General features: G+C 39.1%; 1 protein-coding gene and 1 pseudogene across 1 annotated transcript in view; one reads left to right on the forward strand and one right to left on the reverse strand.

Annotated features, from left to right (window-relative positions):
- LOC101575169 overlaps positions 1–1,170 on the reverse strand; it is a 2,892-nt pseudogene extending 1,722 nt beyond the window's left edge.
- An 8,190-nt stretch (positions 1,171–9,360) lies between these two features.
- Positions 9,361–25,685, forward strand: part of Arnt (aryl hydrocarbon receptor nuclear translocator) — an 86,367-nt gene continuing 70,042 nt past the window's right edge. The window contains exon 1 of the mRNA XM_012515004.2: positions 9,361–9,536. Within this exon, the coding sequence (XP_012370458.2) occupies positions 9,512–9,536 (25 nt within the window). The 5' untranslated portion in view covers positions 9,361–9,511. The remainder of the gene's footprint in view (positions 9,537–25,685) is intronic.

Raw genomic sequence — 25,685 nt, forward strand, 5'->3', positions numbered from 1 at the left:
TTTTTTTTTTTTTTTTTTAATCTAAAGACAAGATCTCACTCTGTAGTTCAGATTGATCTTGAACTCAATATGTTGCCCAAACTTGTCTTGAACTCATGGTGATCCCCCTGCCTCAGCCTCCCACGTGCGGGGATTACAGGTGTGAGCCACCATGCCTGGTGCACCTTTACCCCGTTTGACCTTCAGCTACCATTTGATTACTTGCTCTTCATTGCCATCTATGTTTGAAAGTGATCTATGATAACTAGCTGGTCATTGTGGTTCACATCTAGCTGTTGCCCAAAGCCCTTTATAGTCATAGAAGGTTTTTCTGAAAGGTGACTGGATTTGGGGGCACTGCAGCTCCTGGTTTGGAAGATGTGGGTAGGTCACTGAGGTGTGACCTGCCCTCTCAGCTTCATGGCCCCAGTACAGAAGGAGCTTGGCCTCTGCTATGCCCTTCTGCCACGGTGTTTTGCTTTGGAGCTAGCTGACCATGGGCAGATGCTGTGGGCCAAAAGCAACCTCTCCTTTGAGTTGCTGGTATTGAGTATTTTATCCTAGTGACAAAAAGTGACTAAGACACTACATAACTTTCTATCTACTTCACCCACTTCCAATTTGCAATTCTTGGATTTGCTCATCGACCCTTTAGTTCCCTAATATGAAGTATCAGGTGTTCTTGTCCAAATTGTTTTTCTTGGTGCTTTAGTTCAAGGCCTTCCCACTGAGCTACAGCCTAGCCCCTCTTAAAATTTTTTGAGACAAAGTCACAAGTAGCTGAATTACCCAGGCTGAGCTCAAACTTCTAATCTTTTGTGTTTTATTCTTTTTTTTTTTTTTCAGATAGAGTCTTATTATATAGTTCAGGCTGGCCTTGAACTCGATATGTAGGTCTTGCTGACCTGAAACTTGAGTTAATTCTCCTGCCTCAGCCTCTGAGTGCTGTAATTACAAGGTGTGTGTCATCACGTCTGACTTTTGTTTGCTTGCTTTTTGAGACAGGCTCCACTGTGCAGTTCAGGTTGGCCTTGAACTGTGTAGCTCAGAATGGCCTTGAACTTGAAGTGATCCTCCCACCCCAACCTCTGCAGTACAGGTATCACAGGCTTGTACCACCATGCCCGACTTGCCTAAGTATTTTTGTTGAAACTCCTTTGGCTTCCCATTGTCAGATTCTTTCCAGGTCATCTCTTAAACTTTCTCCATAATCTGAAAGAAATATTTCTTTATCTTTATTGGTACACGTTTGCAGTACATGACTACATCTCTACATTATGGGGAGGTGGCACATCTATATAACATATATTAATTTTTTTATATTCACTATCCCAATCTCTTTTTTTATACCCACTATCCCTTTTCCACTTAGAAAAGATCTAGGTCCATGTTAAAACAAGCATTTCTTGAGGCATTCTTTTTATCTCCTTTTCTCTCTCTCTTTTTAAATAGATATGTACTTTTAGTCTATAATAGCCAAATCTTGGAAATAGCCCAAATGCCCATCAGCTGGTAAATGGGTAAAGAAGATGTGGGTTTTTTACACAATGGAGTGCCACTTTGTCACAAAAAAGGATAAGCTTGAGACATTCCTAGGTAAATGGGTACACCTTGAGTCCATATTCTTAAGTGAAATAAATTGGACATGTGCACTTACCGCACTGTTTCACTGTTTTTGTCTTTTTGAGATAGGGTCTTTCTATATACTTCAGGCGGGCCTTGAGCTCACTTTGTATCCCAGGCTGGTCTTGAGCTCCCAACAGTCCTCCTGCCTCAGCCTCCCAATTGCTAGGATTACAAATGTGGGTCACCTTGCCCACATTGTTCCTCCGCTGTGAGAAACTGCAAAAGTAAATATGGATCAAAATGTATAATAGGTATTGTGAAATATGAAGAAAATGTTCAAATGGGGAGCAGAATAAGAGAGGGGGAGAGGGAAAAGAAAGAAGGAAAACGTAAAAAAAATGAGAAAAGGAAAAAAATGGAAATAAAGCTTTTGTAAATGGGGAGGGGAGGAGGTGTTGAAGGGAGGGTAGTGGAATGGGGGAAAATAATCAAGTTATATCACATACAGGTACACATTCTCTATGATGAATGTGATCATTATGTGTATCTAAAAATGTAGCGATAAAATCTGATTAAAATAATACATAGTTTCTTTAACCAGCTTTAAGTATCTTTCTTTTTTTATAATGAACATTTGCTTTTATTTATTTATTTATTTGTGTGTGTGTGTGTGTGTGTGTGTGTGGCCAGCTCAGCCCACCAGGGGGCGGGGCTGGCTGGCATGTGGTGCTGGGGGATTGAACCGCGGTCCCTGTGCTTTGCTAAGCTTGTTCTAAGTAGGTGCTTTAGACCACTGAGCCATCTCACCAGCCCTAAGTATCTTCCTTTTTAAAAAAAATCTTTTAAAAAACTCTTTTAAACTAGGTGTGGTGTTGCATGCCTGTAATCCCAGCAGTTGGGAGGCTGAGGCAGGAGAATTGCCATGAGTTTGAGGCCATCCTAGGCTACATAGAGAATTTAAAGCCAGCCTGAACTATTGGACTGCAGAGGGAGACCATTTCCAACAACAACCAAAAGAAAAGTAGCCTTTTAGCCTTTTAACCTGGCTGTCCCACTAACCAGTCCAATTTCAAGAGAACTTCTACTACTCCTGTCTCTGTTACGGAAATTCAAAAGCATTTGACAGCACAGCTTCTTTTTAGTCCATATTTAGTTATAGAATATGTTTTTCTGGTTATTTGTTGACAATAGTATTTGTGGCAATTATTTTCTTTTTAGAGTCATTGACATTCATGAAGTCCTTGTAATTTTTCCTTTGGATTTCAGCAGTAGGTACTTACCTGTGTGGATTTCTTAGGTCTTTCCTCTTACTTAAATAACCTGGATTTGTGTTCCTTAAATTTTTAACCTCTTATGAGTAGGGCTGACAGAAGATAAAATCTCAGTAATTCTTTAGTGTGGGCCATTGTGGCTTTCCACACACCCGGTGTCCTTCAGGGTGTTCTTTCATCTTCCTTTTCCTTTTGTTACTCAGCCCAGGCTCACTCCGCAGAGCCAGTTTCTCCCTCACTCTTCACCTTTACATTTTTCAAATAAATTTTGCTACTACTTAAAACAATTCTTTAACATGAATATTTCCTACATACATTTTCCCACTGGTACTAGTGCTTAAACTCGGGTTGCTCTACATTTGAGCTACAGCCCCAGATCCTTTTTATTTTTCATTTCAAGGTAGGGTTTTGGGAGCTGCCTAGGCTGGTCTTGGACTTGTTATCCTCTTGCCTCAGTTTCCAGAGTAGGTGCGACTACAGATATGTGCCACTGTGGCCAGTGTACATCATACTTACATAATTTTGCTTATCCAAGTTAAACTATCCTTCTTCCATTTTTATTTTTTATATCTACTAATTTTCTCTCTCCTTTTTTTTTTTTTTTTTTTTTTGTTTTGGGACAGGGTCTGGCTATGAGATGCAGGCTGGCCTTGAACTCACTTATGTAGCCCCAGTTGGCTCTGAACGCATGTTGATCCTCCTGCCTCAGCCTCACAAGTGCTGGCATTATTGGTGTCCACTACCACCATGTCCAGCCAAAATCTGGCAATTCTATGTATGGATACTTCATAAAACTTTGACAATTTCAAAGTCTACTGTTCTAAGTAAATAAATTCATGAACCATGAGCTGGAGATGTAGTTGAGCAATAGAATGCTTGCATCACATGTGAGAGACTATTGGACCAATCCCTAGAACCACCAAAACCAAACCTAAAAAAAAAAGTTATTTTACCATAATGGTTAAGATAACAGTATATACAAAAGTTAAAAGAAGGTGGGTTTTTTTGTTTTTGTTTTTTCTTTTTTGACAGGGTCTCTCTATGTAGTTTGGGTTGGCCTTAAACTTACTATATAGGCCAGCATGACCTTGAACTCACAGAAATCCTCCTGCCTCAGCCTCCCAAGTGCTGGGGTTATAGGCACAATAACCAGCAACAATTGCAGTTAATATCAGTAATATTATCTGTTTAATATCATAAACTAAAAACATGTCCATAAAACATATTTGTCAGGCTTTATAATTAACTGATGTGTTTCTTTTTTTCTCTCTTTCTTTCTTTTTTGGTACTAGGGATTGAATATAGAGCCTTTGCACAGAGCTATGTCCCTATCTCTTTCATATTTTATTTTGAGATAGGGTCTTTTTTTTGTGTGTGGAACCTGGGATTTAACTCAGACCCTTGAGCTCGCCAGGGAAGTGCTTATTCTACTGAGCCATCTCCCCAGCGCTGACATAGGGTCTTGTTAAGTAGCTAAGTTACCCAGGCTAGGTTCCAATTTGGTAATCTTCCTGCGTCAGCCTCCCAGAGTGCTAGGACCACATGTGTATAGTACCATACCCAGTATAATCAACTTAATTTTTTAGCTCTACCAAAATTATAAAACTTGATTTGCAGAGTTCACCGCATATGGCAAGGGCTGTCTGATGGCTGCTTGATAATTCTGAATAGTTGGAGCTAAAATGGATCTATTAGGTTGGAGAGTTACTAGCTGAAGATAGCTTTAGGTTGTCGGATTCTAAGAGTAAGAGGACAGAGTACTCTTAAAAGTTGAAAGTTTCAATTTGAGAAAGAGCAGGAATTATATTCATTTTCGCTGGTTGCATTCAGTTCTGGAAAGTATTTTTTTTCCATTCTGTTGCAACATTTGGATGTGGTTTAGAATATGTCCAATACTGTGTCATTCTGTTTTTTTCTCTAATGAACAAATAAAATTGCCATGTGTTGGGAAATAGTTCACTCTTGGCAGTCATGACATTTGCATCATCTTCTGGTCTTACAAAATTTTGATATTTTGCCAGATGGTGGAGGTGCATACCTGTGATCCCAGCTACTTAAGTGGCTGAGGCATGAGGATCACAAGTTTGAGACTAGTCTATAGAACTTTTTTTTTAATCTCAAAAAAAAAAAAACCCAAAAAAAAACAAACAAAAAAAACCAAACAAACCCACAAGCCACATGTGATGGCACATAGCTGCGACCTAGCCTAGGCAGGCTGTGGTAGGAGAATTGCTACAAGTTGGACGCCTGCCTGGGATACATAATAAGGCAAGGCCAGCCGGAACTCTATAGTGAGAACCAGTGCCAGAAAACCAAACATTAAAATTAAATTAAAAAATAAGGGTTCAGAGGCCAGAGAGATAGCTCAGCGGCCTAAGTGCCTGCCTGGCAAGCACAGGGACCCGGGTTTGATCCCCAGCACATGCTATGCCAGTCCCGAGCCGGGTGTGCCAAGCCGGCCACTGAAACCAGGCCTGGTAGTGCACACCTGTAATCCCAGTGCTGGGGAGGCTGAGGTAGTAGGAGCACTATGAGTCTGACCTGTGTAGTGAGACCCTGTACCAAATACATAAAATTAAAAATAAATAAAAAAAATAAAATAAGGGCTCAGGATGCTCAGTGCTTCTTAGGTTTAATCCATAGTACCATAAAGAAGAAAAAGTAAAGAAAATGATCCTGATACCCAGTTTTCAAGATTAAAAATCACCTGCACTGCATCTACCTCTAAGATGCAGATTTTCATCAGAAGCCTCCTTATGGGGAAGCCAGTCACCCCCGAGGTTGAATCTTCTGCTACAATGAAAACGTTTGGTCAGTGTTTTCAGGGTAAGGAAGGGATTCTTCCTGATCATCAAAAGCTGATCTGTGCTGGCACACAAGCAACCACAAGGTGGATGTACTTTGACTAAAGTACTCAGGAGTCCATTGTTCTCCTTTTCTTTGGTACCGGGGATCGAGCCTGGGCCCTGTGCATGCCAAGCCACTCATCATTTTACATGAAGACTTTGTGAAGAAAAGGAAGAAGTCTTACAAGCCTGAGGAGACTGAGCATTAGACAAGGAAGTTATTTTGTATGGGTTTTGTTTTTTTGTTTGTTTTGAGACAGGTTCTCACTATGTAGTTCAGGTTGTGCTTTCATGATAGAGGCCATGATTCTGTATGATAGATGATAATTTTTCAAATAGCTTATTATTTTTTCCCAAATGAAATAGAAATGTTGTTTTTTAACTTTGTAGGTATAAAGATAGGTATAAAGAGGCATGTGAGTTTGTATGTTTTATTCAAAAACTTCCGTCAGTGGTATACAGTGGCACAAGCTGTAATCCCAAGTATTTAGGAGGCTGAGGCAGGAGGATTGTAAGTGTTAGGCTTGCCTGGGCAATTTAGCGAGAGCAAAATAAAAATTAAAAGGCTGGAGATGTAGCTCAGTAGCCCAGGGGTTCAATTTCTGGTAGTGAAAATAAAAATCTACACCATATTAGGAAACATTACTTTGCATTATTCTGAAAAAGTGTATTTTACTTGGTAGAAAAGTTACTGTATTTTTGGTGTCTTGACATGGCTTTCTAAATCAGTGTTTGACAAAATTTCCTAACAGTGGAAGTGCACTAGGTGAGAGATAAATGAATTGCTGGTTCAATAAAATACAATTTTTAGATATTCACAGTTATACTTCCTATTTACATTTAATTTTTTTGGCTGCTTGCATGGATTAATCACATTTAAAAACAATGTAATTCATATTCTATATCTGCATTTGTATGTTGTTGACTACTTAGCTACTTTTACTATATGTATATATAATATGAGTTTAGGTAGGGTCAGGGTCTCACTACTTAGATCGGACTTGTAGTGAGTCTCCTGTTTTCAGCCTCCCAAGTGCTGGGATTACAGGCACGCGCCACCATGCCCAGTCTCAATTGCCATATCAGTGTGTCCTGGGGTAGGGTCAGCCCAGCAAGACAAGGATCCAACCCATGCCCTGCACTCTGTGGAAGCAGGTGCTTTAGTCTCCTGAGCTATCTAGCCAGCCCCTTACTGTATTTTTTTTTTTTTTCGGAACCGGGGATTGAACTCAGGCCCTTGTGCTTGCCAGGGAAGTGCTTATTCTACTGAACCATCTCCTCCCCGGCCTCTAACTGTATATTTTTGAATTAAAGTACTTGTTAGCTTTCTTTTTCTTTTCTTTCTTTCTTTCTGTCATTTTTTTTTTTTTTCGGAACCGGGGATTGAACTCAGGCCCTTGTGCTTGCCAGGGAAGTGCTTATTCTACTGAGCCATCTCCTCCCCGGCCTCTAACTGTATATTTTTGAATTAAAGTACTTGTTAGCTTTCTTTTTCTTTTCTTTCTTTCTTTCTTTCTTTCTTTCTTTCTTTCTTTCTTTCTTTTTTTTTTTTCGGAACCGAGGATTGCTTCCTAAGAGTACAAGGATTGTCAGGAATAGTGGTACATGCCTGTGATTCCAACACTCAGGAGGCTGAGGCAAGAGGATTGCACTAAGGCCCTTGCACTTGCCAGGCAAGCGCTTATTCTACTGAGCTATCTCCCCAGCCCCTTGTTAACTTTCTTCTCATTACTTTTCCTTTTCCTTTTTTTTTTTTTTAATGCTAGAGGTTGAATCTGGGGCCTCATGTGTATTATGAAAGCATTCTACCACTGAATTACATCCCCAGCCTTGCACCACCACCACTTTGTAGTTTATGTAATTCTTTTCTTTTTAAGATACTTTTTTCTTTTTCTGATGCTAGGATTGAACCTTGTACATGTTAGCCAAACTCTCTACCATTAAATTCTTGAAGTTTTACTACAAAATATAGTTACAAAATAAAGTAATTGTGTGTGGTAGTGCAAGCGCACACATAAACCCAAAACTTTTTTTATTTTTTATGAGACAGGGTCTTGCTTTGTAGTTCAGGTTGGCTTTGAACTCATGGCAATCCTCTTGCCTCAGCCTCCTGAGTGTTGGAATCACAGGCATGTACCACTATTCCTGACAATCCTTGTATACTCTTAGGAAGCTGAGTTGAGAGGATCACAAGTTTGAGCCCAGCTGGGGCAATTAGGGATTTAGTGAAACTGTCCAAAAGTAAAGAATAAGGGGCCAGGGAGATGGCTCAGTAGAATAAGTGCTTGCCTGGCAAACACAAGGGTCTCAGTTCAATCTCTGGTCTGAAAAAAAAAAAAAAAAAAAGAGTAAAAAAATGTCCTGGATGCTTTTCAGTGTGAAGGATGTGGGTTTAATCCCCAGTCTCACAATCAACCAACCAACATGAGATCAGCTTTCTAAATGTACTTCTTTTAAATGGATGATTTTTCTTTTTGGTGAATTAGAAACATAACCCAACAAAGTGAAATAAAAGATAAACATTTTAAAAATGCAAACAATATTCAAATGGTTAGAATTCCTTTGCTTTTAATTGAGATAAATGGGCCAGTGTAATCTTTGCAGTATACATATGGTAAAACCTAAGAATGCAGACAAAGATGTTCTATAGAATAGGAATTTTGCTGAAAAACAATTTTTGGAGACAGCGTCTTATTTTGTATTTCTCAGTATGTAGTCTAGGCTGGTCTTGAACGCATGTCAATCCTCCTGCCTCAGCCACCCAAGTGCTGGGAGCACAACCGTGTGCAAATACACCTTTTGTTGACATTTTAATTAGATTAATATTAAACAGTTTGTGAAAGACACGGGAAAAGGTAATGCCTCGCAGTGCTAAAACGATGGAACTAAAAAAGGGACGGATGTAACAGGCTTCCAGCGTTGGGCTCCTTCAGTCTGCTTTGCACAGTTACTGGACTTACTGGGTGTCCCTCGCTTAACCTCTTTGTTTCTATTCTTTACTTGTAAAATGGAAATGCTAGTAGAATCCACCTCACGTGTCGTGAGAATGAAATGAGTTAAAACAAATGTATGTATAGTGGCCCGAAGTGCAAAATGCTATTTCTAGAAAATAAAATGTACTATCATTATCTTGTAACTTCTTTACTAAAAGCATGTGGCTTTGTCCCTATTACTGACCAATTGAAGTTACCCTATTCTTAAAATACTTTCTTCATCCATTGCCTCCAGTTTTGGCTGTCAGTACCTGACTCGCAAGATCAGAAGCGTACAGAGCATTTTACCCTACCAGCTCCACGAAGCCTTTCAAAACTAACGCACTAACGTAGTCACCATGCGAAGTTTAGGTATTAGAACATCTAGAGAGAATTTACAAAATAAATCTTCTATATAGAGAACACCCCGGCAAATCCAAACCCAAACAAACTTTTCTGTAAATATCCATTTTCCTAACTCTTCAATGACGTCACTCGGTCACTGACCTCTGACGCAAAGAAGGCGGGACTGGGAAGGCAGCTGGACTTCTTAGACCTTTCCCTGTCTTTGCTGGATGGGCTAGCCCTGCCCACTAGTGGATTCTGAATTTTCATTGGTCAGTTTTCCAAGGGGGCCGACTTGGTGGACCGCGCCCACTCTATGGGCGGGGCCTTTCCGCAACTGGGGCCGGGTTGGCGGGGGTTATCCTGGCCGCCATCTTGGATTCCGCGGTAGCGGTGGCGGCAGTAGGGCGCCGCTTCTGGGGAGTGGCTCCCGCTCCCCCATCCCCCCACCCTTGCGCTCGGTGGCAGCGGCTCCTCCCACTGGTGGGGGGGGTTGCGCGGCGGCGGCGGCGGTGGCGGCGGCATCTAGGCCATGGCGACAACTACTGCTAACCCGGGTGAGGAGGAGGAGGAGGATTGGGAAGTCTCTAAAGGGGTAGCGGCTGAAGGGGTTGACAACTGAGGAGAGACTCGGAGCTGAGCGGCCGTAGCGGCGACGGGAGGCGCTAGATTAGCTGCGTCGGCCCAGGGGTTGTGGGGGAGGGGAGGGTCGGGGGGAGGGGACCGACCCTTGGGACCTGGGGAGACCCCGGGTGGACAGAGGCTGCGGGCGAGCGGAGCTTGCAGCTTCTCGGTGCCAAACTGCCCAGCAGTCACACTGTTCGGGCGGCGTCTGGTCCTGTGATGTGGTTGTCTTTAACCCTCTGCGAGCTGAAGCTCCCCGTGCCAAAACCTGCTGGCAGGAGGGAGGGAGTTTACTTGAGACTAGTTTGGTGTCATTAACTTTGGACCACGTTGCTGTTTAGCGGACGTGTGTGTTCTAAACACTTCAAGTGTTTAGATTTTCATGTAAAATGCAGTGTTCTATAAATATGCATCGGTTCTCTGGGCTCTACCTCCCACCGCGCCCCGCCCCCTCGGGCTATACTTTGAAATTTGCGTTTACACCTTCAGAGGTCTCGGAGTGTCCAGCTGCTGCTGGCAAAGAATTTTGTACAATAGTTGTGATTCAGGACAGGTCTTTCGGCAAGGGTCCCAGTTTCAATCTTGTTAGGCCCATGTCGAGGCAATTCCCATTCTTTCAGAAAAATTTAGTTAATGCCGTTCTTTTCTTTCTTTTTTTTCGTTTTTCCGTGCCATTTCTCAGTGCACATTAATTTAAAAAATGTAGCCGGTCATGTCTAAGAGGTAGAATAAGTTGTGAGACAGGTCTAGGGAGATCAGATCTTCGAATTCTCGGTCGCAGTCCCTCTTTCCACTACATTACGGTTATTTCTCTCTATAAAGTATTTCATTTCATCGGACCGAATTTAGTTGGCCGTTTCTTTTGTTAAATGAAATCCACCCTTTCCTCGAAATCCTTATCTTTGATAACTTTAAAAAAAATCGAGGGAGGCAGAGGGATGTGCGTGGGTCAGAGGAGAGAGGTTGGCGGTGGGAAAGAATTCCCTGCTATACTCAAGTTGGAGTTTGATTTTCTTCATGTCTCTGAAGGCGGTATTATTTCGCAATAATCAGGTGTTGATAGTACAGTTGAATCACTATTAAGTTTACTGTCTTTCCCCCAAGTTTCTGAGAATAGAACTATTTTAAGAAATGGTTGATTTGTTACATGTCAGTATCAGTCTTGTAATCTTTCAAAAAATTTTAAGGGAAAGGAAGATAAAATTAATGGCTGGATTTCTCTTGGAAGAAGTGCTGAGAGAACAAAATTACACAGTTGCAAAAACACTATAGAGAAAACCTGACCTTGTAAGAAAATAATCTGTCGGTGAACTAAAGGTAAATAAGATTTTAAACTGATCACACAATGCAAAATCCTTGTATAATCTAGTCAAATTGCAAAGCATTTCTTATTAAGAAGTGGCCTGGGTAAACAAGTTTTAGTGCATATGTCAGAAGCTTTTTTCCAGCTGTGTGGGTGGGGTTACTTTGTCTTTTTTTTTTTTTTTTAAATAACTCGCCAGAATGACAATCTCTGAACCATATTTTCTTTGGCCCATCAATATCATCTTAAATCTTTAAGCAGAAAATAGCATTTTTTGGATACAGAATCTTTGTCAATAAAAAAGTTGCTTTATTTTTGTTTTTTGCTTTTGGTCCTTGGCTGCTTGCTCCTGAAATTTCTTTTCTTTCTTTTTTTTTTCTTTTCTTTTTTTTTAAATTTCTTTTTTGATGTTGAGTAATTCTTCCATCTCTTCTAAATTATTGATTGCATGTTCACTACATGATAATCACATCAGAAAGTGTATTTTCCTCCCCTTTTCCCCTTTTCTCAAAAGGAAGAGATCATAGGTTCGTGGGCTTTTTTAGTAGCCTGTTCCTACACAGGCTGGAAATGTACTGTGCTCAGTGAAATTAAGAAATAAGTATTTTTCAAATTCTGTGCTGCCTTGTCAAATCTTTTTTTTTAAGACCTATTTCTTTGAGTTTTTCTACTTTGTATGTTGGCTGGAGTGAGAACTGATTGTTTCTCTGCCTTAGAGTTTTTAAAGGGGATTTCACTTTTCTCGTTAGGCTTTAAATGAAGTTAATCGTTAGGGTTAATAGTAATGCTTAGTCATATTGATTATAGTTACTCTGATAGAGGTTCCTTTGCTGGTGTCCCCCTAAAGAGGGACCTAGTTCTCTAGATTTTTCATTATATTTTAATATAGTGCTGAATTAGAAGAAGATATGGATTTGTAGTCTTTGTGTTGTATTGAAATGATAGTTCTAATGTGATGATGGCAGTTTTTCTTTATGAGTTGGTAATTCTTTATACCTTATTATTTTTATCACTACTACTTACAGTGGTTGGTGATTTTTCTTGTGTATAGATTTCAGTAGTGTCAAGATTAATACTTTAAATTGGATTTGCAGTATATTGACTAAGAGACTAGTTGGCAAAAGATCAGGTTTAAATTTGCTTTATAATTTAATGTTCAAACCTGAGATGTGAACTAGTTTGTAGTATTATTTTTTTCTCCAATAATTCTGTTGGAGAGAAGTCATTGTATGTATTTTTTTGTTGTTGTTTGAACCAGGTTCCAGATATGTACTATTAAGTACATTTTATTTTATTTTTTAAAATTTTATTTATTTATTTATTTTGGTTGGCTCAGCCTGCCCTAAGTCATGTGGTCCTAGGGATCAAACTGTGGTCACCTGAGCCTGCCTAAGCTTGCCTAAGCAGGTACTTTAGACCGCTATCTCGCTGGCATGTAAGTACATTTTATTATTTATTTATTTTTCTGTATTTAGGACAGGGTCTACAGGGTCTACAGCATCTCACTATGTAGATCGGACTCATAGTGATTCTACTGTTTTCAGCCTTCCAAGTGCTGGGATTACAGGCACCACCATACCCAGTTCAATGGCCATCTCAGCTCACTCTGGGGATGGGGCTGGCACAGCATGCCTGGGATCAAACCCCAAGCCAGGCGTGTGATCTACCACTGAGCTATATCCTTTGCTCTTAATTTTTTAATTTTGAGCAGGGTCTCATCATGTTGTCCTGGTTGGCCTTGAATTTGTTTTTGTTTTTTTTTTTAAAATTTGACGGAACTGGGGATTGAACTCAGGACCCTGCGCTTGCCAGGGAAGCGCTTATTCCACTAAGCCATCTCCCTGGCCCCCAGGCCTTGAATTTGTAATCCTCCTGTGTTAGCCTCCCAAGCAGTTAGGATTACAGGTGTGTGTACACCATACCTAGTTAAAATTCTTTTTTTTTTTTTTTTTTTTTGGCAGAATCGGGAATTGAATTCAGACCCTTGTGCTTGCCAGGGAAGCGCTTATTCTACTGAGCCATCTCCCCGGCCCTAAGATTCTTACTCATTACCTTCATATTCATTTTTCAGATATGGGAAAATAGAAATTCAGGCTGTATAAAATTAAGTTTTCAGCCAGTTGTGATGGTACACACCTGAATCATAGCACTCTGGAGGCTGAGGCAGGAGGATTGCCTTGAGTTTTAGGCCAGCCTGGACTATGTAATGATTTCATGGGACCAGCCTGAAGTACATAGTAAGACTGTTTCAAAAAAATTAAGTTGTCAAGATTCTTTTTATAAATAATATTTTACTATAAAAGACCTTTCAAAAGTAATTAAACATATCTTATTAACTCAGCAATAGAAATCAACAGTTTTAAAAGGGAATCTCAATCTGCATACTTTTTATGCAATGGATTTGTGGTACTAACGTGAATCTTCTGTTTTCTTAGAATTAAGAAGATAGTTCTGCATTCTTGGAACTTTAGTTGTCATTTTGAAATAGTAATCTCAGCGTATTTTTTGGCCTTTTAGTTTTCTTTCCATTCAAAAAGTCCACTGAAAGATGAGACATTGATTTGCTGCCTTATGGATATTTTGTAGCAGTGTTTGGTGGTTCCATTATGGCTGACTTTCTTCCAAGGCAATAACAATAGGAATTTCCACATGTCAATGATGGCAGATCTTCAAAAACTGGGTTACAACATTCAAAAGGAAACCAGACTTTTTTTTTGTTTGTTTGTTTTTAGTTTACTTAGGTCCTAATATCTTGGAGTTTTTTAAACTCTAAAACTAGTAAACTAGTAAAATTTGAGTCTTCCATTGTGGAAACTACTTTTGGAGTCTTTTTTTTTTTTTAACCTCAGACTAGTTAAATGCTAAAACCCTAGTATTATAGTCCTGGAAAGAAGTGTTATAATATTTGTGTCAGCACTATCTAGTGTTTCTGTGGTTATATAGCAGGTTTCATTTAGACATAGCAATGAGAGAACACATTTAAAGTCCTTTTGAAAATGTAGATCTTTAATTCAGTGAACATGCATAATTATGGGCCTTGCTTGTTCATCTGTCTTTGTTTTATTTTTTTGTGACAGGCTCTTCCTGTCTAGCTTAGGCTGGCCTTGAACTCATTATGTAGCCCAGGCTGGCCCCAAACTTGCAGTGATCGTCCTGCCTCAGCCTCCCAAGTGCTAGGAATATAGTCTTGTGCCATCATACCCAGCTCTCATCCATCTGTTTTTTAAAAATACTGCCTCGTATGCCATGATGACTTCATTAAATAGGTGTTAGTGAATGTTCAGATTGGGAAGAAGACAATTGTTCTGATTTAAACATAAGTAAGCAAAACCAGAGAAAGGAATAGACACATTTATTAAACACTTAGTAATTTCTCTGTATACCAGCACGTACTTTATTTTGTCAGCTAGTTTTTACATTAGAAAATCTCACCCATTTTTCAGATAAATTCCCTAAATTTATGTCTCTTAACATTTTCTTTTTCCCTTCACATTTTCTCTGTTTTTTAAAACAAAAATATTTATTTATTTAATGCAGGGTTGCACTATGCAGCTCAGACTCATAAGATCCTCCTGTCTCAGCCTTCCCAGGGCTGGGATTACAGGCATGCCCCACCATGCCCAGTTTCAGTGGCTCGCCAGACACACCCAGTATTCAGGGGTCAGCACAGCATGTGGTGCCAGGGATCGAACCCAGGTCCTTGTGCTTGCCAGGCAGGCACCTAGACTGCAGAGCTGTCTCCACAGCCCACACCTTTTTTTGTACTGGGAACTGAACTCAGGACCTTGAACTTCCCAGGCAGGCATTTGTGTTGCTGAGCTATATCCCTGGCCCCTTCCCTTCACATTTTCATTGTAGTTGACTAGACAAAGTAAGATTATGGCTTCATTCATATGATTAGAACAGAAGCTCCATGGGAACACGTTTTCCTTATTCATCATAGCATGCTGGCGCTTACAGTGGTGCCTAGTGTATAGGACTAGAGTAGTGTATAGAATTGGAGTTCAGTTAATATTTGTTGAATAAATGAGTGAATGTAAGACCTAGCATTGGAAGTTTTCCATTGAAAGGAAAATACTTTTGAAAGAACACAAATTAGGTTATTGGCATCAGGAATTATGATATAGCTGTATAATTATAACTATAATTCCTAACATTTATTGATAATGTGGTAGCTATTCTAAATTAATCCTTGTATATTTTATGTCATTTAATCTTAGATCAATATTAGTATCCCTTTTTACAGATGAGAAAACTAAGGCACAGAGTAACTTTAACATTTTTGAGGTCATATGGCTAATTGGAGATAAAGACAAATTTTGATTGCTGGCAGTCAGCATTACTTTGTTTTTGAGACAGGCAAGGTCTTGTTACGCAGTTCAGGCTGGCCTCAAGCTCATCATTTCGCCTAGGCAGACTCAGACTCACAGCAACCCTCCCACCTCGCCTCAGCTGCTGGGATTACAGGTACATGCCTGCCACCGCACCTGGTTAGCATGCTGACTTGCTAAATTGTAGGACTTTATCCTTTGTGATTTAAAAAATGTTCCATATTTATTTAATTTCACTAGAAAATTAAAAATTGTTTATCTAAAAGACAAAATTTCAAAACAAGTTAGTAGGAGAATAACAATGGTTAATACATGGCGTCATGTATTGTTACCTAGGAATCAAACTCGGGACCTTGCACTTGCCACGCAGGTGCTGTGCCACTGAGCTATATCCCCGCCCCTTTGTTATCTTTAAATTCGTGACTCAGAGTGTAAGATTATAGAGTGTGTATGTGTGTGTATGTGTGCATAACATATATTTAAATAAACAATATTAGTGTAACCTTTTCAATGAACTAAGAAAAATTAGTATAGCCATCTTGTTGCTCTTGTGTGTATTTATTTATTTAGCTTTTCCCTTCTTTTCTCTTTCCCCCCAACCCAGTTTCTCTTTTCTTTTGAATAGTTTCTTAACATTTCACAATATCTGTTGTACATTTGGGTTTTATTTACCCTTTCAGCCTCTCATAGTAGGGAGACAATATGGTGTTTACACATATGAGTCAGATTTATTTCACTTTGAGTATAGACATGAGTTATATTCATTTACCTATAAAAGTCTTCAGCTTGTTCTTCTTTATGGCTGAATAGTGCTCCATTGTATAAAAAAAAACCCCACATCTTTTTATCCATTCCTTGATTAGTGGACATTTGGGTTATTTCCAAGATCTAGCCATTACAAATTGTACTTCTATAAACATGGGTGCACAAGGGCCCATGAGATAGCTCAGCAGACTAAGTGCCTGCTTAGGCAAGCACGGAGGAGACTGGGGTTTGATCCTTTGTGCCACATGCTGCGCCAGCCCCATGCCCAGGTGTGCTAGGCCAGCAACAGAGTCCAGGCATGCCTATAATCCTAGCGCTGGGGAAGCTGAAAGCAGCAGGATCACTATGAGTCTGAACTGTGTAGTGAGACCCTGTACTCCCCCCAAATGGGTGCACATATATTGCTGTGGTATGATATTTTCAATTTTTCAGGGAAGATATCCAGAAGGAGAATGGCTGGGTCAAATGGGACCTCTAATCCTACTTTTTGAAGAGTCTCCACACTGTTTCCACAGTAGTGGTACCAGTCTCCCACCAACAATGGAGAAGGATATGTTTTCCCCTATAGCTCCATCAGCATTTGTTATTGGTTGATTTCTTGATAATAGACATTGTTTCTGGGGTGAGATGGACTCTCAGTGTTACTTTAATTTCCACTTCTCGAATGATGAGTGGTGTTGAACATTTTTTCATATATTCATTTGCTGTTTGTACTTCTTTATCCAGAAAGTGTATTTTCATCTCAGATGCCCATTTTTGGATTGAGTCTTTAAGTTTGGGAAGTCTGGGCTGAAGATAGTAGCTCAGTGGCACAAGTGCCTGCCTGCTAAACACAAGGTCCTGAGTTTGAATCGTGGTACCAAAAAAAAAAAAAGAGAAAAAACTGATAGTCTCATTTTTTGAGTTCTTTATATATGCTTGATAATAATCCTTCATCTGGGGAACAACTGGCAAGCATTTTTTCCCACATTAGGGGGTATCTCTTCACTCTGTTGGTAGTTTCTCTTTGCTATGCAAAACCTTTTTAGTGAGATGACATCTCAGTTGATTCTTTGTGATAGTTCCTGGTGATTGGGGTTTTGTTCATAAAGTTGTTGCCTACACCACTGTCTTCAAGAGTGTTACCTATTCTGTTTTCCAGAAGATTTAATATGTCTGTTTTAATGTTTAGATCTTTGATCCACTTTTACTTTAGTGCATAGTGAAAGATATGGGTCTACTTTCAATCTTTGGCATGTTCAGAGCCAGTTTTTCCAGGACCATTTATTAAAAAGGCTGTCTTTCTTCCAGTGATTATATTTGGCACCTTTGTCAAAGATAAGGTGACTGAGTATATCTGGAGTTTCTGCAGTTTGTAATCTGTTCCATTGATCCTTGGGTCTCCCCCCACCCCAATACCATGTTGTTTTTAAACACAGTACTTTATAGTATATTTTCTTCCCTTTTTTTAAAAAAAAATGTATTTAGTACAGGGTCTACAGGGTTTTACTACACAGGTTGGACTCCTAGTGATCCTCCTGTTTTCAGCCTTCCTAGTGCTGGGATTATAGGCGCATGCTACCATGCCCAGTCTCAGTCACTGTCTCAGTGCACCCTCGGGGTGGGGCGGGCATGGCATGCCAGGGATCGAACCTCAGTCCTTGCGCCTGCCTAAGCAGGTGCTTTATCTGCTGAGCTATCTGGCTGGCCCTTATAGTATATTTTCAAGTCAAGGATTGTGATGCCCCCTACCTTGCCTTTGTTGCCCAAAGTTGAGTTTGCTATTCTAGGTCTCTTCTGATTCCAAATTTTATGATTGTTTTCTCTAATTTTGTGAGATATGCAGAGAATTTTGATTGGAATTGCATGAAGTGTGTATAACAATTTTGGAAGTATATTTTTACTATATTGGTTCTTTCTACCCAAGAGCAAGGGATATCTTTATATTTTCTGATATCCTCTTCATTCTTCTTTTTCAGAATACTTTAGTTTTCCAGTGTAGAAGTTTTTTACATCTTTTTTCCATTGTGACTTAGAGTCATTAATTACTGGGATGTACCACAGTAGAAATCTTTTGAGGACAGTAGGGTATTTTTTCAGTAGCTAGAGGTGAAATAGCACTTGGGCAGCGTGGAGGGCATACTATTGCTTGGGGAAAAAGTTGAGTACTAGGTTCTGAAAAAGGACCTGGAAGAACGATACAGTTTCCAAAATTTTTTGTGTGACTTCCGATACTCATTCTTCACAGTTCTGTGTTTTAGTTTTTGGACTATCAACCTCAGCCCTAGCCCCTTCTCTTATGATTAAACCCAGTGCTTTCTATGCTTAAAGAGGTACTTTACTACTGAGGCACATTCCCAGATCTTTAAATAACTTTTAAAATTCTTATTGGAATCCTTCGATGATTAACTTTATTGTTTTTGTGAACTTCTCCTTGAAACTTAGCTTCAAAGTTACTGTGCTTTTGTCACTGACTGTCCCTTCTGCCTACTTGTTTTTTCTTTTTTAGTATGCTTCTACTTTTCCTTGAGATTTATTTACTTACTTACTTACTTGCCTTCTTTTCTTAATGATACTTGTCTTCCTACCTCAGTTTTAGCATTTATATTTCTGTTTCTTTAACCACTTAACAGTTTACCTGACATTACTTGTGCAGCACATTTGTATAGGTAGTAACTATCCCGAGGATCATTCAAGCAGGTGTCATTTCAGCCACTCGATTTTTGTATTACATACTTTTGTAAAATTGTTGTTTTTCTATTTCCTTTTATCTTATGAAAATTAATGAAAAAAATACAAATTTTGGTTATACTATATTTAAATAATTGGACCAGTAAGAGGTTAAAAAACCTGTTTGTGTAATATTTAACATACATATTGTTACCAATTTTTTTTCACATCTGTTGCCTGCCTAACTTCTCTTTCTTGAGTTTTTCTAATTCTCCAGGTTGAACATCAGATACAATAGTGTTTAGATTTTTTATGTTTATGTGTTTATCTGGGTAGATATCATATCAGTCCTAGATCTTTTTTGTTTAGAAAAGTGTGGGTTAATTTAAAGTAATTTTAATCAAAATTAACAGTGCATTCATTTAGAGACTTAGTTTTGTAGTTTTGCTACACAAAATAGCAATCCTTAATACTTCTCTCATATCCTCATTTTTATTTCTTTTGAAAGAACCTTTTGTTTTCTTTTTTCTTTTTTTGTTTTGTGGAACTAGGGCTTGAACTCAGGCCTTTGCACTTGCCAGAGAAGCGCTTATTCCACTGAGCCATTTCCCTGGCCCCTCTCTTGTTTTCTTGTAAATAAAATGTCTCAGGGGTAAAACATGTTTCTAGAGTGAAAGGGCCAGACTAGTGAATGAAAATGCTACCATGAATTATGGTGACATTTAAGCACTAGGTAAAAAGGTAGTATCTTGTATGGTTCGGAGGGAAAAATTGGTCATGTTTTGTCTTGTCTTACTGCTGAGAAAATCCTCAGCACCCATAGTGAAGGGTGGGGTGGTTTATTGGTTTCAGTCTATAGTCAGCTGGCTCCATGACAGAGTGGCATGGCCAAAAGGCATCACAGAGAAGAAACAGCTCATGGCAGGCAGAAGGCAGCAAGCTGCAAGCAACAAATAGTGATAGCCTCAGTCTTCTCTCTGTTCCTTGAATCCTGTCTAGGCTAACCATGTGGAGAGGGTAGCACTCATACAAAGTGGCACACCCTTAATTCTAGCATTGCACCATGAATCAATCTCAATATCACCACCTTGATCCCAGCATCACACATCCTAGCTTGAACTACCTCTGAAAAATGCCACCTATGACTTAATGAGGCATGAGGGGGGCATGTAGACACAAGCCATAACATATTAAAAAGAATCAGGAATTGACAGCAGCAGCAACAACAAAAACAACAGCAGCAAAGAATCAAATCAAATTGACCTTGCTTCTTAGTGACATGCAAAACTAGCAGACAATGCAACAGTGTCTTAAAATTGTGAGGGAAAACAGTTTCCAGTTTGAATTCCATATCCAGGCAAATTGTCACTGAAGTAGAACAACAGGAATTTCCATTCATCTGAGGTCTCCCTTATATCTTTTCTTAAGAACCTACTAAAGAATGTGCTCTACCAATAAGAGAAAGTAAGAATGAACTTGGAAACATGGAACATAGAAAGGAGGCAGTAAACACAGAAGAGTGGAACATCCAGTATGCACACACTGGTATTGGTTTCCCTCCTTTTTAAATGTGGAGTTTTGCTCTTCACCTTGTCTGGTGTTCCCCAGATCAGAGGACTTTGGTTTATGTTTTCTGAGGAGTAAATCTTTTGGCAGGGTGGGGGAAGAAAGGGAGATCTTTTTTTTATTTTACAAAAACGAAACTGTACCCATTAAAAAAGTAACTCTCCATCTCCCTTCTCTGGGCCTTTGGCAACCACCATTCTATTATCTTTTATGAGTTTCATAGTTTTCAGGTCTAGTGTTTAGGTTTTCAATCCACTTTGAGTCAGTTTTTCTATATCATAAGGTGAGGTCCAACTTGATTCTTTTTTTTTTCTTTTGTGCTGTGCTACTGGGCTATATCCCTGGCCCCTAAGTTGAGTACACTAAGAATACTCTTTAATTTTTTTTTTCTTGACAATGAATACACATGGTGTTTTATTTCTTTTTTTTCCAAAATTTTATTGATAAACAGCAATGAGACAATTTCAAATCAAATCGGAAGTACAGTTTCAACAAATAATACACTGCATATATTCTTCTTAGTGGTTAATTGCTGTACAAGATGCAGACTTGAGATCCTATTTACAAACACCATTAGAACAAATCATTCTATTCATTAAGAGAATGCAACTATATATCTATCCCAACCACTTTGAATACACAGACACAAAATGGACATTCATTGGTACACCCCATTTATTCTAAGTTCCGTTATTGAATATTATAGGTGTGTAAACTCAGCAAAATATTCTAAAAGAGTCCAGTAGTCCTTAATAGCATTGGGTCTTCTGCTAAGAATACTCTTTAATTGTGTTACCCTTATATCGCATAGGTTTTCTGTATTTAAAAGGAGATAATACTCCAGAGGCCCTGGGTTCAAGCATCAATAAATAAATAAATAAATAAATAACTGGAGCTAATATTAACAAATCAAATGCAGTATATTATTAGAACCATACATCTTTATTACATTATTTGTGATGCTGCGGATGAAATTCAAGGCCTTGGACAGTCCTATATTCCCAATCCTGTACCTTACTATTGTATCAGTTTTCTAGATCTGCTGCAACAAATTAAGGCAAACTGGAGGGATTAAAACAACAAATTTGTTTGATTCCTGGTACCAAAACCAAAACAAAACAAAATAAAAAAATTATTCTGTCATACTTCTAGATACTTACAATCTGAAATGATGTTGGCAGTACTGGTTCCATCTAAAGCTTATGAAGAAATAAACTCCCTTCTAGCTTTTAGTTATTAGAACTATAATAGAGCTATTATAGACACATCTGTATGTGTCTGTATCCAAATCACCCTCTCCTTTCTCTTATAAAAACACTAGTCTTTGGTTATAGAGTTCGTCCTGATCAAGTGTAACTTCAAGCTTAACTAATCACATATTCAGGAATCTTATTTCCCAGGAAAGTCACTTTCTGAGGTGATGGCTGGATATGCATTTTTTTTTTCCTGCAATGCTTTATTCCAGAGGGGCTCCGTCCTTCTTGGCAGCTGCCTTCCTCATGGCAGCCAGCACGTTGCTCTGCTTCTCATGCTTCCTCTTGGCAGGGGTGTGTGTCCTCAGCCTTTTCTTCATGAACTTGAGGGCTTCATGGCTGAGCCAAGAAGATAGGAGTTTGAAGCCAGTGTTTGTTGAGTAGCTCCATGGCGTGCTGCACATAGGGGGTGAAGCCGCACACCTCCCGGATCATGTCCCACACGAACTTGGTGTGTTTGGTGAGATGTCCGCGACAGCAGCCGTGCTTCGGTTTGCTCACATTCTTAGTCACTTTGTGGCCCTTGTTGAGGTCCATGACTATGGGATAGTGGAGGGCCATAGCTACTGTTCTTCGATGGTTGCTGTGGCAGAAACTGGATATGCATTGTTTAAAAAAAATTATTTATTTATGGTACTGGGGACCAAACTCAAGACCTTTTGCTTGCCAGGCACGCATGCATTTTATGCTACTTAATCTACTATGATTCTGGGAACTCAAGATGGTTAAAAATGAGAAAGCCGACATAATTCCTATATTAATAAACTAAAGAAAAATATAATTTTATGCATTAGTGCCTTACAAAGGCATCTGTCTGTCCTTACTTTAATAAAAAGCTAGATCAAAATAGAATTAATTCCAGGGACAATCACAGATAAGGTGGAGATATCTATATTCATTTTGGAAATTCTCCAGGTCAAGATTTCTTCACTTTTTGTATGGTTTTGATCCTTTTAGCTATTTGATGATACCTATTGAATCTTTCATAAGATGTTACTTAGAGCTAGGCATGATGGCACATGTCTGTAATGCTAGTACATGGGAAGCTGAGCCAAGAAGATAGGAGTTTGAAGCCAGTCTGGGCCATTAGCAAGTTCAAGGCTGGCCTGGATCATATAGTGAGACTCTATAACTCTGAAAAGTAAACGAACAAAATGCATAAGATAACAATACATAGAATCACATGGGAAATAAATTATATTAAAGTATAATGGTCTATTTGAGTATTATAGGTGTGTAAACTCAGCAAAATATTCTAAAAGAGTCCAGTAGTCCATAATAGTATTGGGTCTTCCGCTTCATTGGCAATGTCAGAAATTGTTGACCTGAGTCCCCTACAGCTCAACATAACAGCATGGCTTTACTTCTTATACTTCATTTTTATACTTTTCTGCTGGATGGTTAAGACCAAGGTAAAGCAGGACCTATGCAGCTTAGGATCTGATAAGGTCAGTCAAATCCCCTCAGGATTTTTCCTGAGATCCTGTACCTCAGATTGTAGATCCTTTGTCAATGTCAGCCATGTGGATGAGTAACGGCCATTGCTTGGCCAATATGCTCTCTGTGAAAGCCTGAGAGAGTGTTTTCTCTCCATGTGACTCTCCTTAGGCTTAACAAAAAAAGGGAATACAGATGAATGTCCATTTTGTATCTGTGTATTCAAAGTGGTTAGGATAGATATATAGTTACATTCTCTTAATGAATAGAGGGATTTGTTCTAATGGTGTTTGTAAATAGGATATCATGTCTGCATCTTGTACAGCAATTAACTACTAGGAAGAATGTATGCAATGTGTTAATTATTGAAACTGTCCTACCAATTTGGTTTGAAACTGTCCCATTGCTATTTATTTCTCAATAAAATTATGGAAAAAAAATAAAAATAAACACTCAAAAATTTTTTCACATATTATGTTAGTAGGATCTTGATTTTATCCAAAAGTCCTATTTTAGCAAGCAGTTAGCCTACTAATATATATGTTTAATATGTATAATCTGATCTACATGTGGGCTTTAAAATCCAATAAAAATTTAGTTTTCTTAACCCTTGGGGGAAAAAAAAAAAGATCTCTGCCAATTGACTTAAAAAAAAAAAAGTGTAATTGTCTAAATGTTGAAGTTGAGCCAGTTATGATGGTGCATGCCTGTAATCTCAGCACTTAGTAGGCTGAGCCAGCCAGATTCCTGGGAGTTAAAGGCCAGGCTGAGCTACATAGTGAGTTCCAGGCCAGCCTGAACTCCATAGCCACACAGTCTTAAAAAAACCAAACCAAATCAAACCATAAAAAGTCATGTTAAAGAGTCATAAATAATAAGATTTAATGACAAATCTAATTACTCCACAAATACATTTGCAAAGAGTGATCAAAATACATAAATTACTTTCTTTTGTTTTTTGAGACAATGTCTATTTAGTTCAGACTGGCCTTAAATTGTGTAGACCAGGCTGGCCTCAAACTCATGACAATTCTGCTTTCTCCTCTCGGGTGCTGGGATTACAGATGTGAACCACCACACGTGAATATTTAAATTTTTAAAAATTGATTACAGTAAAACACATTGCCATTAATTTCCCTTAGACTATCCCCTCCTGCTTTGAACATAGTTATTCCATCTTTCTTGCCATTTCTGAAGCAGTTCTGAAAGTCTTATTTCTTAAGTATCTTTGTGAGATATGGTAAAAAAAAAAAAAAAAAAAAAAAAATAAGAGAATGCTGTTACCCAGTGCCATCTAACAGAAAGCCAGACTTGTAAAAACCTTACTCACTAGGAGTTTTCACTTGCCTGCTTGGCAAGCACAGGGTCCTGAATTCAATCCCTGGAACAAAACAAAAAACAAAAGAAACCTTACTCTCTGAATCTGGCACAGCAAGACTTCTGGCTCTTCCATGGGGCCGGGGAGATGGCTCAGTAGAATAAGTGCTTCCCTGGCAAGCACAAGGGCCTGAGTTCAATCCCCAGTTCTGCAAAAAAAAAGATAATAATAATAAAACTCTTACTGAAAATCAAAATGGTATTCTGGGGATGTAGCTCAGGAGCATAGCATCTGCCTAGCAAGTGCAAGGGTTTGAGTTCATTCCAGATTAACACCTCCACCAAAAGGAAAAAAAAATGTCAAAATGATTGTGAGAAGTTAACATTTTGAATCAGTGCAAGACATCAAGGGAGCTGAGACAGCACAACTAATAAAAAAAAAGATTTCTAGAACTGCTTCACAAGGTGACAAGGATGATGGGATGGGGTAAGTGTATTCAAAATGACTAGGTTTTTTTTTCCTATTTTATTTCTTTCACTTTTGAAATGTAAGTTCTTTTTTTCTTTTTTTTTTGGCAGAACCGGGGATTGAACTCAGGCCCTTGTGCTTGCCAAGGAAGCGCTTATTCCACTGAGCCACTCCTCAGCCCTGGGTTTTTTTTTTGTTGTTGTTGTTGTTTTGTTTTGTTTTTGAGACTAGGTCTCACTGTGTAGTTCAGGCTGGTCTTGAATTCACTATGTAGCCCAGGCTGGTTTCCTGCTTCAGCCTTCTGAGTGCTAGGATTATAGGTGTGCATCACCACACCCAGCCTACAGTAGATAGTATTTTGAGAGAGATTTGTGGGAATGTATCTTTTATTATATAAAAAAGGAAACATTCATTGTAACATCACACCACGTATATGCAAAAAGTGTATACACCCTTCAGTTTTTCTTTTCCTGAGGTGTGTATACATTTTTTTGGTGGACACTATATTTGTGGGATTCTTTGTTGTTATTTTGGGTCGTACTAGAGATTAAACTGAGCACCTACATATGTTAGGAAGGTGCTTCAACACTCAACTATATCCCCAGCACTTTTTTTTTTCTTTCCATATTTTAGGTTAGGGAAGGGTCTACAGAGTGTTCAGGGTCTCACTACTAGATTGGACTCTTAGAGATCCGCCTGTTTACAGCCTCCCAAGAGCTGGGATTGCAGGCACATGCCACCACGCATGCCCAGCCTCAATTGCCATTTTAGTGTGTCCTTGGGGCGGGGCCGGCACTGCCAGCCCCCCTGCCCTTTTAAATTAAAAAAATTTTTAAAAATTGATCTTCCTTTTTTTTTTTTTTTGAATTGGGATCTCACTATATAGTTTAGACTGTCCTTGAACTTGCTACATTATCTAGGTTGGCCTGGAACTGGTGATTCACTTGCCTCAGCCTCTTGAGTACTGGGGTTCTAGGCATGTGCCACTATAC

Source organism: Octodon degus, unplaced genomic scaffold, assembly GCF_000260255.1.
Source record: "Octodon degus isolate 3935 unplaced genomic scaffold, OctDeg1.0 scaffold00048, whole genome shotgun sequence".
Classification (NCBI taxonomy): Eukaryota; Metazoa; Chordata; class Mammalia; order Rodentia; family Octodontidae; genus Octodon; species Octodon degus.